This window comes from Pseudophryne corroboree, chromosome 1, assembly GCF_028390025.1.
Source record: "Pseudophryne corroboree isolate aPseCor3 chromosome 1, aPseCor3.hap2, whole genome shotgun sequence".
Classification (NCBI taxonomy): Eukaryota; Metazoa; Chordata; class Amphibia; order Anura; family Myobatrachidae; genus Pseudophryne; species Pseudophryne corroboree.
In genome coordinates, this window is record NC_086444.1 from 263,452,092 (window position 1) to 263,468,692 (window position 16,601).

The 16,601-nt window shown below is 49.0% G+C and overlaps 1 protein-coding gene across 1 annotated transcript in view; it reads right to left on the reverse strand.

Moving 5' to 3' along the window:
• C1H5orf63 (chromosome 1 C5orf63 homolog) overlaps positions 1–16,192 on the reverse strand; it is a 134,366-nt gene extending 118,174 nt beyond the window's left edge. The window contains exons 1-2 of the mRNA XM_063961400.1: positions 16,128–16,192; positions 314–415 (exon numbers count right to left, since the gene is read on the reverse strand). Coding sequence (XP_063817470.1) covers positions 314–415 — 102 coding nt within the window. The 5' untranslated portion in view covers positions 16,128–16,192. The remainder of the gene's footprint in view (positions 1–313; positions 416–16,127) is intronic.
• Between the last annotated feature and the right edge of the window lie 409 nt (positions 16,193–16,601).

The window sequence follows — 16,601 nt, forward strand, 5'->3', positions numbered from 1 at the left end:
GATGTGTCTGATGCTGCGTCTTTGTACACAAGAAGCAGATCTGAGGTGCCATAGATGGGCTTCTCGGTACACAAGACAGGGGCAGCCCATCAGCATATCTCCTCAGATCTGCTGCGTACAAACACACATTAGCGACGCTATTAGCACCCACCTCTGACTCAGGACCAAGGTAACCAGGTAAAGGACAAGTCAGATGTTTACATTAACACAAGGTTCTTGGACACAATGATCACCTCAATAACCCTATACACCACCACAGGAAACAGCCTAATACACGGCAATACAGTGCCACATTCCTTGTTTGCGCTCCTACCTTTGTAAACAGAGTCAGCACTGGTCTACCCTTCTGTGACATATAACATCTTCTTAACAACTGAAGTGTTGAACACTGTATTTGCTGTCTCACATGGAACATCTGTTATGGGAATAGGAAGAGAATAAAAAGTGAACATTGTCATTTTATTGCCCAACCATGATCTGCAACTGGTCATCAGTGGTTGTGGTAACATCAGCTCATCAGCTAGACCTGTCCTCAATGCTAACAGACCTGTGTGGGTACAACTGTCAAGTAGCCAGCCTTGGGGTTCTTCATTTCCATGCCCATAAAATTGTTACAGACAGTATTTAACTTTTCCATCAGACCAACTACCTGAACAACCTTTCTATCCAAGATAACAATTTTCTGCTGATGTCACAGAAGTAGGTGGACACTGTCCGTCTACTTCTTCATGGGAAAAAAATAAAATAAAACATGTAACTTTAATAAAAAATTCTCATCTTATTTTAACCAAAACTGGGATTTCAGCATAGTGCTGGTTACCCTGATTTGAGGATAGCCAGCACTGGGCTTTGCCATCCTGGGTGTCCCTAATGCCAACCGACCCCCCCCTCCCACACCCTCTCCTTCCCCCACATCTCCCCTCCCCGGGTGTTCCATCTCCTCCATTCAGCTCAAGGCCAGATATCACCACAGCAAGTTTTCACATGGGGAGGTTAGTTCCCCCTCTTGGATATAAAATATTTTATAAAAATAAATAATCTGCATGGAATACTTTGATACTGTGCATGTAAAATGCTTGTCATGTGACTGAAAGGCCCTACAGCAACACACACAGTGGCCATAAAACACATGAGTTCCAATATAAACATCCACAATAAAGTCCTGGTAATGCAATAACTCAAATGCATTCAATAACAGTATAAATAACATTCACAATAAATATAACCAGGGTCTTCCCCATACACTAGGGCTTATGGAGGTAATAATGAGTCAATAATAGACTGAAACCTCTTCCACGTTTTTATGCTAGTATCTCCACTGCATTGTTTGTGGATTAGGCAAACTCCAACCCACAAGAATCCCAAGAGGTCATGTCTTCTGCCTGTGAAGTGAAAGAAGGTGGGGCAATTACTGACCCCACAAACTAGATTAACTCAGAGGCCAGTGAAAAATAGAAACTTTGGATATCTGCACAGGGGTTCTAGAAATTATGTGTACACACTACCTGCAGGTCCCTAGTTATCAATTATGTAGGATTGTCAGTTAAATTCCATTAGTATTTGGGTGCGGTATACATTGTCAACATGAGAATGTCAATATGGACATGATATCAGGTCTGGCTGTGATGTCAAGATGGCTTCTGACAGATACTTTGTAGGTTTCCGACGCTTAGTATTGTTAACCCTAACCTTCCACTAGAGCTTAACCCTAAACTCCACTACCATAGCCTAACCCTAACCTCCCCTCACATAGGCTAACCATAACATCCCCTCACGTAGTCTAATCATAACCAGTCCCTCCCATAGCCTAATTCTAAAGCTGGGTACACACTTGTCCAATCCACAGGAGTGTGTGTACCCTCTGCATACAGGTCCATTACCTCAATCCTGGTCGCCTGTTGGGTCTCCTAGTTTTTAAACATGCTTAAAAACCTGGAGTCTAACCACCAACCAGCCGACCGATACACAATTGTGTAGGCTGCTGAGATCAGAGAAGGCAACCACTCTCTAGTCCTGGCAGCCCTGCACACCATCAACATGGTGGCAGTGGGAGGGAGCGTAGGGTATGTTGTGGAGGGACCGGATATTTACCTGCTGAGTACAGCAGCAGGCGCATTAAGATGGCATTTCCCATTTTGAAAATGGCGCTACAGCGTCATTTTTAATATTCAAGGTGGCAGCGACAAGCCACTCATGAGCAGCTGCGTCATCATCCCACCTGCATATGCTGGCTAATATTGGCAGCGTCTGTCAGTCTGACAATGAAGGAGGAGCGCGGAAGAGTTCCCTAAAATGGTAAACACCAAGAAATTCCTGGTGGGTGACAGCCATGCAAAAGAGATTACAGGCCGCCACCCCCTAGGAAAGCCCTGGGGAGGTGGCGGGCATGCAAAAGAGCTTAAAGGAAACTATCTCCCCAGGTGAAGATCAAAGAAGATGATGCCTATGTCCTGGGGGAGGAGGTGAAGAAGAAGAGGATGCCACTGCAAGTCCTGGGCCATGCAAAATAGTTTAAAGACTGACACCCTCCATGAAGATGCTGTATAATAAATAATACCACATTATGTGTTGTCTTTATTTTTTAATATTTTCTTTACAGGCAGACTACAGGTGCCAACTGGCCCTTAATGTCCAAGCCAAGTGCCAGCATGTTGAGGCTGTCTTGCTGGGACCTGTAGACTGCCTGTAAAGAACAATATTGACATACCATGAACCCTGCACCCACTACCACCAGGGGTGTGGGGCATACTGTAGCTATGAGTTTTCAGCCTATTGCTGGTTGTTACTCTGGAAAGGGGATCCCATTTTATTATTGGGGACTCCCACTTTCAAAGAAATTCTATCCCTGGGCTGAACAGTTTTGGTGCTAGTTAATGTGATGGCAGGGGATTCCACACTGGATGTCCCTCACTATGGCATTATGTCCCTGGCTGCTTAAACCTGATGCTCGTTTTTGGAAAATAGCGGGAACCCTTGCTGTTGCCCACTGCAGGCACCAACTTACAAACTGAACTCCAGTGCCTGGAGGCGGGGCTATAAAGGAGGTGGTGCAGTGCATCCTGGGAACAGTCAAAGCTTTAGCCTGTTGGTGCCTCGGATCAAGATCCAACTCTACACTACGATGTTATTTCCTGTGGCATACCAGTGTACCCCGCTGCAGAAATGACTGGAATATACGAGGGTGGTTCAATAAGTAAGATAACAAAACCTCTAATGTGTGTAATGTTCTCTACTTCATTCTAATTTCCCGCCAGGCCAGAGTAGGTAGGCCACCGCTTCCCCTCAATGCCATTCTCATATCTCATCTCCTATATAATAGCCCAGATCTGTGACTCATTTCCTAACGTTGGGTGTGGCTAATGAGTCACAGATCTTAGGAAATTAGTCACAGATCTTGGCTATTATATAGGAGATGTGTATGTATGGTGTGCAGCAATGCAGTGTATGTATGTAATGTGTACAGTGTATATATGTATAGTAACGCAGTGTATGGGCGGCCAGGAGGCAGTATCCAGGCTGTAAACAGTAGAAGGGGGATATTATCCCATGTACACAGGGACACAGAGGCTCTCACAGGCCGGATGGAGCTGGAGACCGCTCCGGGAGATACTCACCGTGCTGCTTCCCTGGCCGCCCGCTCTGCGGCTCCTCTGCCGGCCTCTGTGTGGCTGGCTCCGGCCTGTGCGTGCGGATATCAGGCGGCCTCTCTCCGCCCGAGCCTGGGAGTCCCTGCTGGCCGGGGAGGGGGAGCCGAGTGTGGGAGGGAAGGCGGGGGGAAAGACGAGGAGGCGGCGGCGGCAAGAGAGAGAGCGGTGGTACATATACAGCGGCGATGCTGACTCACTGACTGACTGAGGGGAGCCTTCCTCCCACTCCTCATCACCACCGGGGAGGCCTAATAATAACCCTCCATACATTATATATACTCTGTGTATACACACTATATATAATATATAACCCTGCCTCCATATACTGTATATATACTATAACCCCCCTGCCTCTACACTGTAGATATACTATATAATAACCATGCCTACATATACTACAGTATAATATATAATCCACCTGTCTCCATAGGGTGTGGTATGGAAGGTAGATAGTAACTAGGTCGACAGTGTCTAGGTCGACCACTATTGGTCGACAGTAACTAGGTCGACAGGGTCTCTAGGTCGACATGAGTTTTTTAATGGTTTTTTTGTGTCGTTTTCTTCGTAGAGTGACCGGGAACCCCAATTAGTGCACCGTGTCCACTCGCATGGCTCGCCATGCTTCGGGCATGGTGCCTCACTCAGCTACCGCTGCGCTCGGCACAGGTTACCGTTCCATTCGTAGTCCACGTGGATCGTTAAGTATGAAAAGGTTAAAGAAAAGAAAAAAATCGTGAAAAACTCATGTAGACCTTTTGACCTGTCGACCTAGACACCCTGTCGACCTAGTTACTGTCGACCAATAGTGATCGACCTAGACACTGTCGACCTAGAGACCCAATCTCATCTCCATATACTGTATATATAATATAATCCACCTGCATCCATACACTGGTGGCTCAGGACTCCCTCCGCGCACCCGCGGCACCACCACCACCCCCGCAACTGCCCCTCCCCCACCCGCGGAACCCCTTCCCCCATCTGCTCTACCCCGCATCCACCACTCCCCCAACCACGGCACCTACTATGTGATTCATTGTGCCCTGCGTGCGCAGTTCACGCCATCGCAAGGGGCTACGGGCCCTTAACCATCACACGCCCTTTGTCCGTGCAATATTCAACCACTCACAAAATTATGATTGGAGGTAATACTCCATATAATAAAAATATTGAACGCCCCAAGGGCATGCAAGGGTTAGGGGGACGTAGCCCCTTGCGACGGTGTGAAGTGTGCCCGTAGGGTGCGATGAATCACCTATTGTCCTCATATTAGCCATACTGTCCAAACATTTGTAAGATGGCAGAAACATGGGCGCACATTGAGGTGCATAGTGTGATCAGATTTCTGTATCTAAAGAGCACATCAGCAGCTGAAATTCCTCGCCAACTTGTCGAGGTGTACGGTGATAACGTCATGTCATGGACATCATGTCTAAAATTTTGCCCATCAAACACTGGATTTTGGTACTGTTATATCAATTGTCTAAAGATGGGAACACATTAGACAATTTTTTTAATGATTTGCCCGATTTCAACGGATTGGTACAACAAACTGGTAAAATCGTCCAGTGTGTACCCACTATGTCGCTAGCGATGCACACTCCCGCATGTTGTCAGTGACATTGCCCGTCAGACCTGCAAGCATATCACTGGTGAGGGTAATGCTGCTGAATGCAGTATGGCCCCCGAGACCCCCTCCCCCTGTCGCTGTCGGCATGTGAGTATGCACTTGTTAATGCTAGCTCCCTGCTGGGTCCCATTAATTCGTGCTGAGTATACATCATCTAATGTGTACCCAGCTTAAATCCATCTGGGGGACACTGGACCTGGGCTTGCAAGCTAACCATAGGAGCTGGCACCAAATCAGACTAGTAGAAATAAGAAAGTAGCTTTCCCCATCTGAGCTCCTCCCCTCTACCGCCCATGATCTTCAGTACAACCTCCAAAGTAGCCCTAAACCAAGGGTGAACCACATAGTGTAACTTATTAATCAACAAGAACGAACCCACAAACAAAAAAAATAGCATAACAGTGGGAACACAATGTCCCCTAGATGGAAGCAGTGAGAATGATTTAACGGTAAGTACCAAAAAACTGTTTTTGCTATCATCCAATCTACGGAACACTGGACCATGGGATGTTCAAAAGCCACCCTAGGGGAGGGTACACTCAGAAAAACCTGGAAGGAATAAATACATTAAAAAATAAGATTTTACTCACCGGTAAATCTATTTCTCGTAGTCCGTAGTGGATGCTGGGAACTCCGTAAGGACCATGGGGAATAGCGGCTCCGCAGGAGACTGGGCACAACTAAAGAAAGCTTTAGGACTACCTGGTGTGCATTGGCTCCTCCCTCTATGACCCTCCTCCAGACCTCAGTTAGGATACTGTGCCCGGAAGAGCTGACACAATAAGGAAAGGATTTTGAATCCCGGGTAAGACTCATACCAGCCATACCAATCACACCGTATAACTCGTGATACTATACCCAGTTAACAGTATGAAATATAACTGAGCCTCTCAACAGATGGCTCAACAATAACCATTTAGTTAAACAATAACTATATACAAGTATTGCAGACAATCCGCACTTGGGACAGGCGCCCAGCATCCACTACGGACTACGAGAAATAGATTTACCGGTGAGTAAAATCTTATTTTCTCTGACGTCCTAGTGGATGCTGGAAACTCCGTAAGGACCATGGGGATTATACCAAAGCTCCCAAACGGGCTGGAGAGTGCGGATGACTCTGCAGCACCGAATGAGCGAACTCTAGGTCCTCCTCAGCCAGGGTATCAAACTTGTAGAATTTAGCAAATGTGTTTGACCCCGACCAAGTAGCTGCTCGGCAAAGTTGTAAAGCCGAGACCCCTCGGGCAGCCGCCCAAGAAGAGCCCACCTTCCTCGTGGAATGGGCTTTTACAGATTTAGGATGCGGCAGTCCAGCCGCAGAATGTGCAAGTTGAATCGTGCTACAGATCCAACGAGCAATAGTCTGCTTTGAAGTAGGCGCACCCAACTTGTTGGGCGCATGCAGGATAAATAGCGAGTCAGTCTTTCTGACTCCAGCTGTCCTGGAAACATAGATTTTTAGGGCCCGGACTACGTCCAGCAACTTAGAGTCCTCCAAGTCACGAGTAGCCGCAGGCACCACAATAGGCTGGTTCAAATGAAACGCTGAAACAACCTTTGGGAGAAATTGGGGACGAGTCCTCAATTCCGCCCTATCCACATGGAAAATCAGATAAGGGCTTTTACAAGACAAAGCCGCCAATTCTGATACACGCCTGGCCGAAGCCAAGGCCAACAGCATGACCACTTTCCACGTGAGATATTTCAGTTCCACGGTTTTAAGTGGTTCAAACCAATGCGACTTTAGGAAATCCAACACCACGTTGAGATCCCAAGGTGCCACTGGGGGCACAAAAGGGGGCTGAATATGCAGCACTCCCTTAACAAATGTCTGAACTTCAGGTAGTGAAGCCAGTTCTTTTTGGAAGAAAATCGATAGAGCCGAAATCTGGACCTTAATGGAACCCAATTTTAGGCCCATAGTCACCCCTGACTGTAGGAAGTGCAGAAATCGACCTAGCTGAAATTCCTCCGTTGGGCCTTCCTGGCCTCACACCACGCAACATATTTCCGCCATATGCAGTGATAATGGTTTGCGGTCACTTCTTTCCTAGCTTTAATTAGCGTAGGGATAACTTCCTCCGGAATGCCCTTTTCCTTCAGGATCCGGCGTTCAACCGCCATGACGTCAAACGCAGCCGCGGTAAGTCTTGGAACAGACAGGGCCCCTGCTGCAGCAGGTCCTGTCTGAGCGGCAGAGGCCATGGGTCCTCTGAGATCATTTCTTGAAGTTCTGGGTACCAAGCTCTTCTTGGCCAATCCGGAACAATGAGTATAGTTCTTACTGCTCTCCTTCTTATTATTCTCAGTACCTTGGGTATGAGAGGCAGAGGAGGGAACACATACACCGACTGGTACACCCACGGTGTTACCAGAGCGTCCAACAGCTATCGCCTGAGGGTCCCTTGACCTGGCGCAATATCTTTTTAGCTTTATGTTGAGGCGGGACGCCATCATGTCCACCTGTGGCCTTTCCCACCGGTGTACAACCATTTGGAAGACTTCTGGATGAAGTCCCCACTCTCCCGGGTGGAGGTCGTGTCTGCTGAGAAAGTCTGCTTCCCAGTTGTCCACTCCGGGAATGAACACTGCTGACAGTGCTAACACATGATTTTCCGCCCATCGGAGAATCCTTGTGGCTTCTGCCATCGCCATCCTGCTTCTTGTGCCGCCCTGACGGTTTACATGGGCGACCGCCGTGATGTTGTCTGACTGGATCAGCACCGGCTGGTGTTGAAGCAGGGGTCTTGCCTGACTTAGGGCATTGTAAATGGCCCTTAGTTCCAGAATATTTATGTGTAGGGAAGTCTCCTGACTTGTCCATAGTCCTTGGAAGTTTCTTCCCTGTGTGACTGCACCCCAACCTCGAAGGCTGGCATCCGTGGTCACCAGGACCCAGTCCTGTATGCCGAATCTGCGGCCCTCTAGAAGATGAGCACTCTGCAGCCACCACAACAGCGACACCCTGGTCCTTGGAGACAGGGTTATCAGCCGATGCATCTGAAGATGCGATCCGGAGCACTTGTCCAACAGATCCCACTGAAAGATCCTTGCATGGAACCTTCCGAATGGAATTGCTTCGTAAGAAGCCACCATCTTTCCCAGGACTCGCGTGCAGTGGTGCACCGTCACCTGTTTTGGTTTTAGGAGGTCTCTGACTAGAGATGACAACTCCGTGGCCTTCTCCTCCGGGAGAAATACTTTTTTCTGTTCTGTGTCCAGAACCATCCTCAGGAACAGTAGACGCGTTGTAGGAACCAGCTGCGACTTTGGAATATTCAGGATCCAGCCGTGCTGTTGTAGCACTTCCCGAGCTAGTGCTACACCGATCAACAACTGTTCCCTGGACCTCGCCTTTATAAGGAGATCGTCCAAGTACGGGATAATTAAAACTCCCTTTCTCCAAAGGAGTATCATCATTTCGGCCATTACCCTGGTAAATACCCTCGGTGCCGTGGACAGACCAAACGGCAACGTCTGGAATTGGTAATGACAGTCCTGTACCACAAATCTGCGGTACTCCTGGTGAGGAGGGTAAATGGGGACATGCAGGTAAGCATCCTTGATGTCCAGTGATACCATGGAATCCCCCTCGTCCAGGCTTGCAATCACCGCCCTGAGCGATTCCATCTTGAACTTGAACCTTCTTATATAAGTGTTCAAGGATTTTAAATTTAAAATGGGTCTCACCGAACCGTCCGGTTTCGGTACCACAAACATTGTGGAATAGTAACCCTGTCCTTGTTGAAGGAGGGGTACCTTGATTATCACCTGTTGAGAATACAGCTTGTGAATCGCCTCCAGCACTGCCTCCCTGTCCGGGGGAGCTGTCGGCAAGGCAGATTTGAGGAAACGGCGAGGGGGAGACGTCTCGAATTCCAGCTTGTACCCCTGAGATACCACTTGTAGAATCCAGGGATCCACCCGTGAGCGAGCCCACTGGTCGCTGAAGTTCTTGAGACGGGCCCCCACCGTACCTGGCTCCGCCTGTGGAGCCCCAGCGTCATGCGGTGGACTTAGAGGAAGCGGGGGAGGACTTTTGTTCCTGGGAACTGGCTGTATCTTGCAGCTTTTTCCCTCTACCTCTGCCTCTGGGCAGAAAGGACGCGCCTCTAACCCGCTTGCCTTTTTGGGGCCGAAAGGACTGTACCTGATAATACGGTGCTTTCTTTGGCTGTGAGGGAACATGGGGTAAAAATGCTGACTTCCCAGCAGTCGCTGTGGAAACGAGGTCCGAGAGACCATCCCCAAACAACTCCTCACCCTTGTAAGGCAATACTTCCATGTGCCTTTTAGAATCTGCATCTCCTGTCCACTGCCGAGTCCACAATCCTCTCCTGGCAGAAATGGACATTGCGTTTATTTTAGATGCCAGCCGGCAAATATCCCTCTGTGCATCTCTCATGTACAAGACAGCGTCTTTAATATGCTCTATGGTTAGCAATATAGTGTCCCTGTCTAGGGTATCAATGTTTTCCGACAGGGAATCTGACCATGCAGCTGCAGCACTGCACATCCATGCTGAAGCAATAGCCGGTCTCAGTATAATACCTGAGTGTGTATATACAGACTTCAGGATAGCCTCCTGCTTTCTATCTGCAGGCTCCTTTAGGGCGGCCGTGTCCGGAGACGGTAGTGCCACCTTTTTTGACAGACGTGTGAGCGCTTTATCCACCCTAGGGGATGTCTCCCAACGTGACCTGTCCTCTGGCTAAAAAGGGTACGCCATTAGTAACTTTTTAGAAATTACCAGTGTCTTATCGGGGGAAGCCCACGCTTCTTCACACACTTCATTTAATTCATCAGATGGGGGAAAAACCACTGGTAGTTTTTTCTCCCCAAACATAATACCCTTTTTTGTGGTACCTGGGGTAATATCAGAAATATGCAACACATTTTTCATTGCCGTAATCATGTAACGGGTGGCTCTATTGGAATGTACACTAGTCTCATCATCGTCGACACTGGAGTCAGTATCCGTGTCGACATCTGTGTCTGCCATCTGAGGTAGCGGGCGTTTTAGAGCCCGTGATGGCTTTAGAGACATCTGCGCAGGCACAGGCTGAGAAGCCTGCTGTCCCACATCTGCTATCGTCAAACCTTTTATGTAAGGAGTCGACACTGTCGCGTAATTCCTTCCACATAACCATCCACTCAGGTGTCGACCCCGCAGGGGGTGACAGCACATTTATCGGCACCTGCTCCGCCTCCACATAAGCCTCCTCATCAAACATGTCGACACAGCCGTACCGACACACCGCACACACACAGGGAATGCTCTGACTGAGGACAGGACCCCACAAAGCCCTTTGGGGAGACAGAGAGAGAGTATGCCAGCACACACCAACAGCGCTATATAACACAGGGATTAACACTATAACTGAGAGATTTTTCCCAATAGCTGCTTGTATACACAATATTGCGCCTAAATTTAGTGCCCCCCCTCTCTTTTTTACCCTTTGTAGTCTGGAAACTGCAGGGGAGAGCCTGGGAGCGATCCTTCCAGCGGAGCATTGAGGGAAAATGGCGCCAGTGTGCTGAGGGAGATAGCCCCGCCCCTTTTCCGGCAGACTTCTCCCGCTTTTTTCTATGTATATCTGGCAGGGGTATTTTACACATATATAGCCTCTATGACTATATTATGTGTTATTTGCCAGCCAAGGTACTCAATATTGCAGCCCAGGGCACCCCCCCCCCCAGCGCCCTGCACCCATCAGTGACCGGAGTGTGAGGTGTGCATGGGAAGCAATGGCGCACAGCTGCAGTGCTGCGCGCTACCTTGATGAAGACCGAAGTCTTCTGCCGCCGATTTCCAGGACCCTCTTCTTGCTTCTGGCTCTGTAAGGGGGACGGCGGCGCGGCTCCGGGACCGGACGACCGAGGCTGGGCCTGTGTTCGATCCCTCTGGAGCTAATGGTGTCCGGTAGCCTAGAGGCCCAAGCTAGCTGCAAGCAGGTAGGTTCGCTTCTCTCCCCTTAGTCCCTCGCTGCAGTGAGTCTGTTGCCAGCAGATCTCACTGTAAAATAAAAAACCTAAATATACTTTCTTTCTAGGAGCTCAGGAGAGCCCCTAGTGTGCATCCAGCTCAGCCGGGCACAAGAATCTAACTGAGGTCTGGAGGAGGGTCATAGAGGGAGGAGCCAGTGCACACCAGGTAGTCCTAAAGCTTTCTTTAGTTGTGCCCAGTCTCCTGCGGAGCCGCTATTCCCCATGGTCCTTACGGAGTCCCAGCATCCACTTAGGACGTCAGAGAAACCCTTAGCTCTTAAGACGGAAGCTTCAAGAACCACGCCGTCAAAGACAGCCGGGCTAGGTCCTGGTAGACACAGGGGCCCTGAACGAGGAGGTCTGGGCGTTGTGGAAGTAGAAGTGGACGCTCTGACGATAGGCCTTGCAGGTCTGAGAACCAGCGCCATCTGGTCCACGCCGAAGCTATGATAAGATTTCCTTGTTCTTGCTTTAACTTCCGAATTACCCTGGGCAGGAGTGACACCGGAGGGAACACGTACGGCAGCCGAAACCTCCACGGCACTGCCAGCGCATCCACGAATGCTGCTTGCGGATCCCTTGTCCTTGCGCCGAAGACCGGAACCTTGTGATTGTGTCGAGACGCCATCAGATCCACATCTGGAAGACCCCACCTTTCCACGAGGAGTTGAAACGCTTCTGGATGGAGGCCCCACTCGCCGGCATGCACGTCCTGACGACTGAGAAAGTCCGCTTCCCAATTCAGGACTCCCGGAATGAATATTGCCGGTAGATGGCGTTCTGCCCAACGTAGAATCCGTGAGGCTTCCTTCATTGCCAGCTTCGAGTGCTGCCTTGATGATTTATGTAAGCCACTGTGGTGGCGTTGTCCGACTGTACTTGAACAGGACGGTTCTGAATCAAATGCTGGGCTAGGTTCAACACACTGAAGACCGCCCGCAATTCCAGAATGTTGATCGAGAGGAGAGATTCCTCCTTGGTCCACCGACCCTGCAAGGAGTGCTGCTCCAGCACCGCGCCCCAACCTCGGACTGACATCTGTCGTCAACAGGACCCAGTTGGATATCCAGAAGGGACGGCCTCTGCACAATTGTCGGTCCTGGAGCCACCAGAGCAGCGACAGATGGACCTCCGGAGTCAAAGAGATAATTTGAGAAACCGGACCGTCTGTTATAGCCGTTTCAAATAAGTGAAGAACAATGAAGTCTCTTTGGTAGATTTATTGCATTGTGAAATTCACAGGGCTCACGATAAAAGAATATCATGAACTGAACATTGACACGTTGATTTTATCTTATATACTTGTCATTACAGCGTTACATGATCCAATCAAATTTGCAGACCAATCATATACATAAACCAATCACAATTTATTTATCAGAATATATTATTAATTCATATACTCCCCTTATGGGGGATTTCCAATTAATTAGCTCAACATCTTGTGATTATTACGGTTTAATATCAAAATACATTTTACCTTTAACCTACTTTTAATTATTTTTATTCTGCAGAATACAATTTCTTATTTTGCAAAACACTAGCTAACCGCAGTCTTATGATACACTGCGCAGCTGGCTTTAACTTCTTGTTTTGACTACAAATCAAAGTTTCTGCAAACATATAAAAATCACATTTAAAACAACAGTTTCTTTTAAGCAATAGACAAACTGACATCCAGCTTCCATTTTGTATTTACTTATCCATATCACGTCATATCCAGATGACGCAGGAGAAGATCTGGGGAATTTGCCAGGATTAACAAGTCGTCCAGATACGGCAGTATCCTGACCCCTTGACGGCGGAGTACCACCGTCATCACCGCCATAACTTTGGTGAAGACTCGCGGAGCCGTTGTTAAACCAAAAGATAACGCCCGAAACTGGTAATGGAGGTTGCCAATAGCGAACCTCAGGTATTGTTGATGTGACACTGCTATAGGAATATGCAGGTAAGCATCCTGTATGTCCAGGGAGACCATGTAGTCCCCAGGTTCCAAGGCCAGAACTATAGAGCGAAGGGTTTCCATACGGAACTTGGAAACCTTCACAAACTTGTTCAGTGCCTTGAGGTTGAGAATGGGCCGGGAGGACCCATTCGGTTTCGGGACTAGAAACAGCGGAGAATAGTACCCCTGGCCCCTCTGAGCAAGAGGCACCTGTACTACGACTCCTGTATCCAGGAGGGTCTGTACCACCAAATGCAGAATGTTTGCCTTAGTCTGGTCCGACGGGACGTCTGTCTGGCAAAATCGATGAGGGGGTTGGTTTTTGAAGGCTATGGTGTAACCTCGAGTGACGACTTCCCATACCCAGGCATCTGAAGTGGTCTTCAACCATTCCTGGGTATAACCTAGAAGCCGGACCCCCACCCCGGGATCCCCCAGGGGGAGGCCCGCCCCGTCATGCGGCAGGCTTATCGGTCTTGGCTGCTGGCTGACGAGCAGCCCAAGCTCTTTTGGGCTTCGGCTTACCAGGTTTGGAAGTGCGGGCCTGCTTATGGTACGCCTGACCTTTTGCTTTACCTGAAGGACGAAAGGGACGAAAGGACGTGCCTTTGGCCTTCGACACAGAAGGAGCTGTATTAGGCAGACAGGCAGGCAGTTTTGGCAGTAGCCAAGTCAGCCACTATCTTATTTAAGTCCTCCCCAAACAAAATATCCCCCTTGAAAGGGGGTACCTCCAGGGTTTTTCTAGAGTCCAGATCCACAGACCAGGATCTCAGACACAATATCCTCCGAGCCAGGACTGACGTAGTAGAGGCCTTGTCTGCTAGGATACCGGCATCAGAAGCCGCCTCTTTAATATAGCGAGAAGCTGTGACAATATATGACAAGCATTGTCTAGCATGGTCAGAAGAGATTTCAGCTTCTAACTCCAAGGCCCATGCTTCAATAGCCTCTGACGCCCATGTAGCTGCAATAGTGGGCCTTTGTGCAGCACCCGTGAGGGTGTAAATCGCTTTTAGACAACCCTCGACACGTTAATCCGTAGGCTCTTTTAGAGACGTGACGGTAGTGACAGGTAGGGCTGAGGAAACCACCATCCTAGCCACATGTGAGTCTACTGGAGGAGGCGTTTCCCAATTCTTAGACAGCTCTGGCGCGAGGGGATAGCGAGCCAGCATCTTCTTTTGAGGCACAGGGTTCCTGACGTATATCCACTAGGTGGTCAGAGTGAGGTAAAACTTGTTTAATCACCTTCTGACTCTTGAACCTATCTGGTTTCTTAGGAGGAACGGATGGCTTGGGATCATCCGTAATCTGCAGAATTAACTTAATAGCCTCCAAAAGATCAGGAACATCCACATGTGAACTACCCTCCCCATCAGCCGTCAGAACCTGTGGGGTCAGTGTATGTGCTGTCTTCATCAGACGAGGTGTCAGTGACAGCAGTGGATTGTGAGGAGACGAGCGCTCGCTTAGAGGACCTCTTGGACTTAGGCGAGCGATGGTCAGACTTTTAGTAGTCAGGGACTGGTACAACTTCTTTAATTGAGCAGATAAATTGTCCGCCCACGGCGGGTTAGCTGCAGGGACCACATACGGTTGTACCGGCATTGGGGGGTCCCATAGGGGGTGTTAGTTTATGAACTAGCGTATGCAGAAGCGTGGAAAAAGCAGCCCACGGAAGGTCAGTATGTGCCTCCGTTGCCACAGTCCCACTGGGGGGCAAGGAGCCCCCAGAACCAGAGCCCACAGCTGCTATATTCTCCCCATATGTGCCTGTGGTTTCAGCAACACCAGCAGCTGTGGGCTCTGGTTCTGTGTTCCGCCCCAGAACCGTTACCCTCAGAAGCAGACATGATATAACTTGCAGTATGAGGTAACACAGTACAATTATTAGCAGCACTATATCCCAAAACCCAAACCCCTGCGCAGTGTAGTCAGCACCAGCAGAGATAAAGGAGATATATTGTGACTAAATCACAGAGAAAAATACGTAATACAGTATATCTTTGTGAAAATCCTATATTAAATAACACCTGACGCACCAAGCCCCCTCAGGTTACAGAATATAGGGATAGCAAGTTGAGTGAAAGACACGAGATGGACACCACTCAGCTATCAATGCACACACAAATAGTCACCGTTTGTACAATGCAGAGGTTATTACTAACAATAATACTGCACTGGACTAGCTTACACAGCTATATAGTCAATAGATATAACACTACACAGTAAGAAACTGGATGTATATCACAGGGTAATTGCACTATAAACCTCTGACTAAATGCACTCTTTCTTACTAACACGGACTAAAAAGGCAGGTAGAATACTTAAGTGTCATGTAAAGGCACAGCGCTGACAACCAGGCGGCTTTACATAGGAGGATTTGCCCAAGCAGTCCCAGGAACAGTGAGCTGAGGAGTAATGGCGCCGCAGACACTGACAGAGAGTGAGGAAAAGACAGAGATGCAGCTCAAGGGCGGGAACACTTGCTGGAAATGGCGCCCTGGTACTGGGGGAGGGGCTTCAGGTCTAAGCCTTATCCCCCTTGTTGGCAAAACCACCAGGTACTGTGGGCGATATTAAAATCGGTTTTAAGAGAAAACCTGACCTGCGCCCATGCCATGGTGATCTATTGGGATCGCCTGTATCCACGGTGTCCACCGCCAGCGCGCGCGGCCCGCCTCCCACTGACCGCGCCGGATCGCGATAAAGACCGAAGCGCGGCCACGCGATCCTGGAGAGCCCCAGCCGTGTGTGTCTAACATGAAGAAAACCGGAGCCTCTGCTGTAGGTACCCGGCAACCAGGGCTCGGGAGTGTACAGCGCCGCTGGGGAGAGCTGGAGCTGCAGCAGTGAATGTCACAAGACATTTACCACCGCTGCTGCCCTTGAAGTCTTCACTTTTTACCTCATAAAAGCTTTTCTCAGGGCTGCTTGGAGCAGCCCCTCTGTTAAGTGCCTGCTTACTGCAGCACCAACTGACAAACTGAGCTCCTGTGCTGGGAGGCGGGGTGATATAGGGGGCGGCGCTGTGCATTCTGGGAACAGTCAAAGCTTTGAGCCTGTTGGTGCCTCGGATCAAGATCCTACTCTACACCCCATTGTCCAGACTTGTGGAGCCCAGTGTACCCCGCAGCAGAAAGTAATCTAATCTAAAATACAGGGCTGCTAATGAAAACAGCCCAGCTTCCATGGGCACTTAATCTCTGAAGATCATGGGTTGCAGAGGGGAGGAGCTACTCTCAAAGTTAAACTTTACTAGTCTAATTAAGTGCCAGCTCCTACTCCAAGCCTGCAATCCTATGGTCCAGCGTACCCCAGATTGGATGAAAGAGAAATGAAAATATGCCACCTGCACCTAGAGTGAATACTAAAACACAGA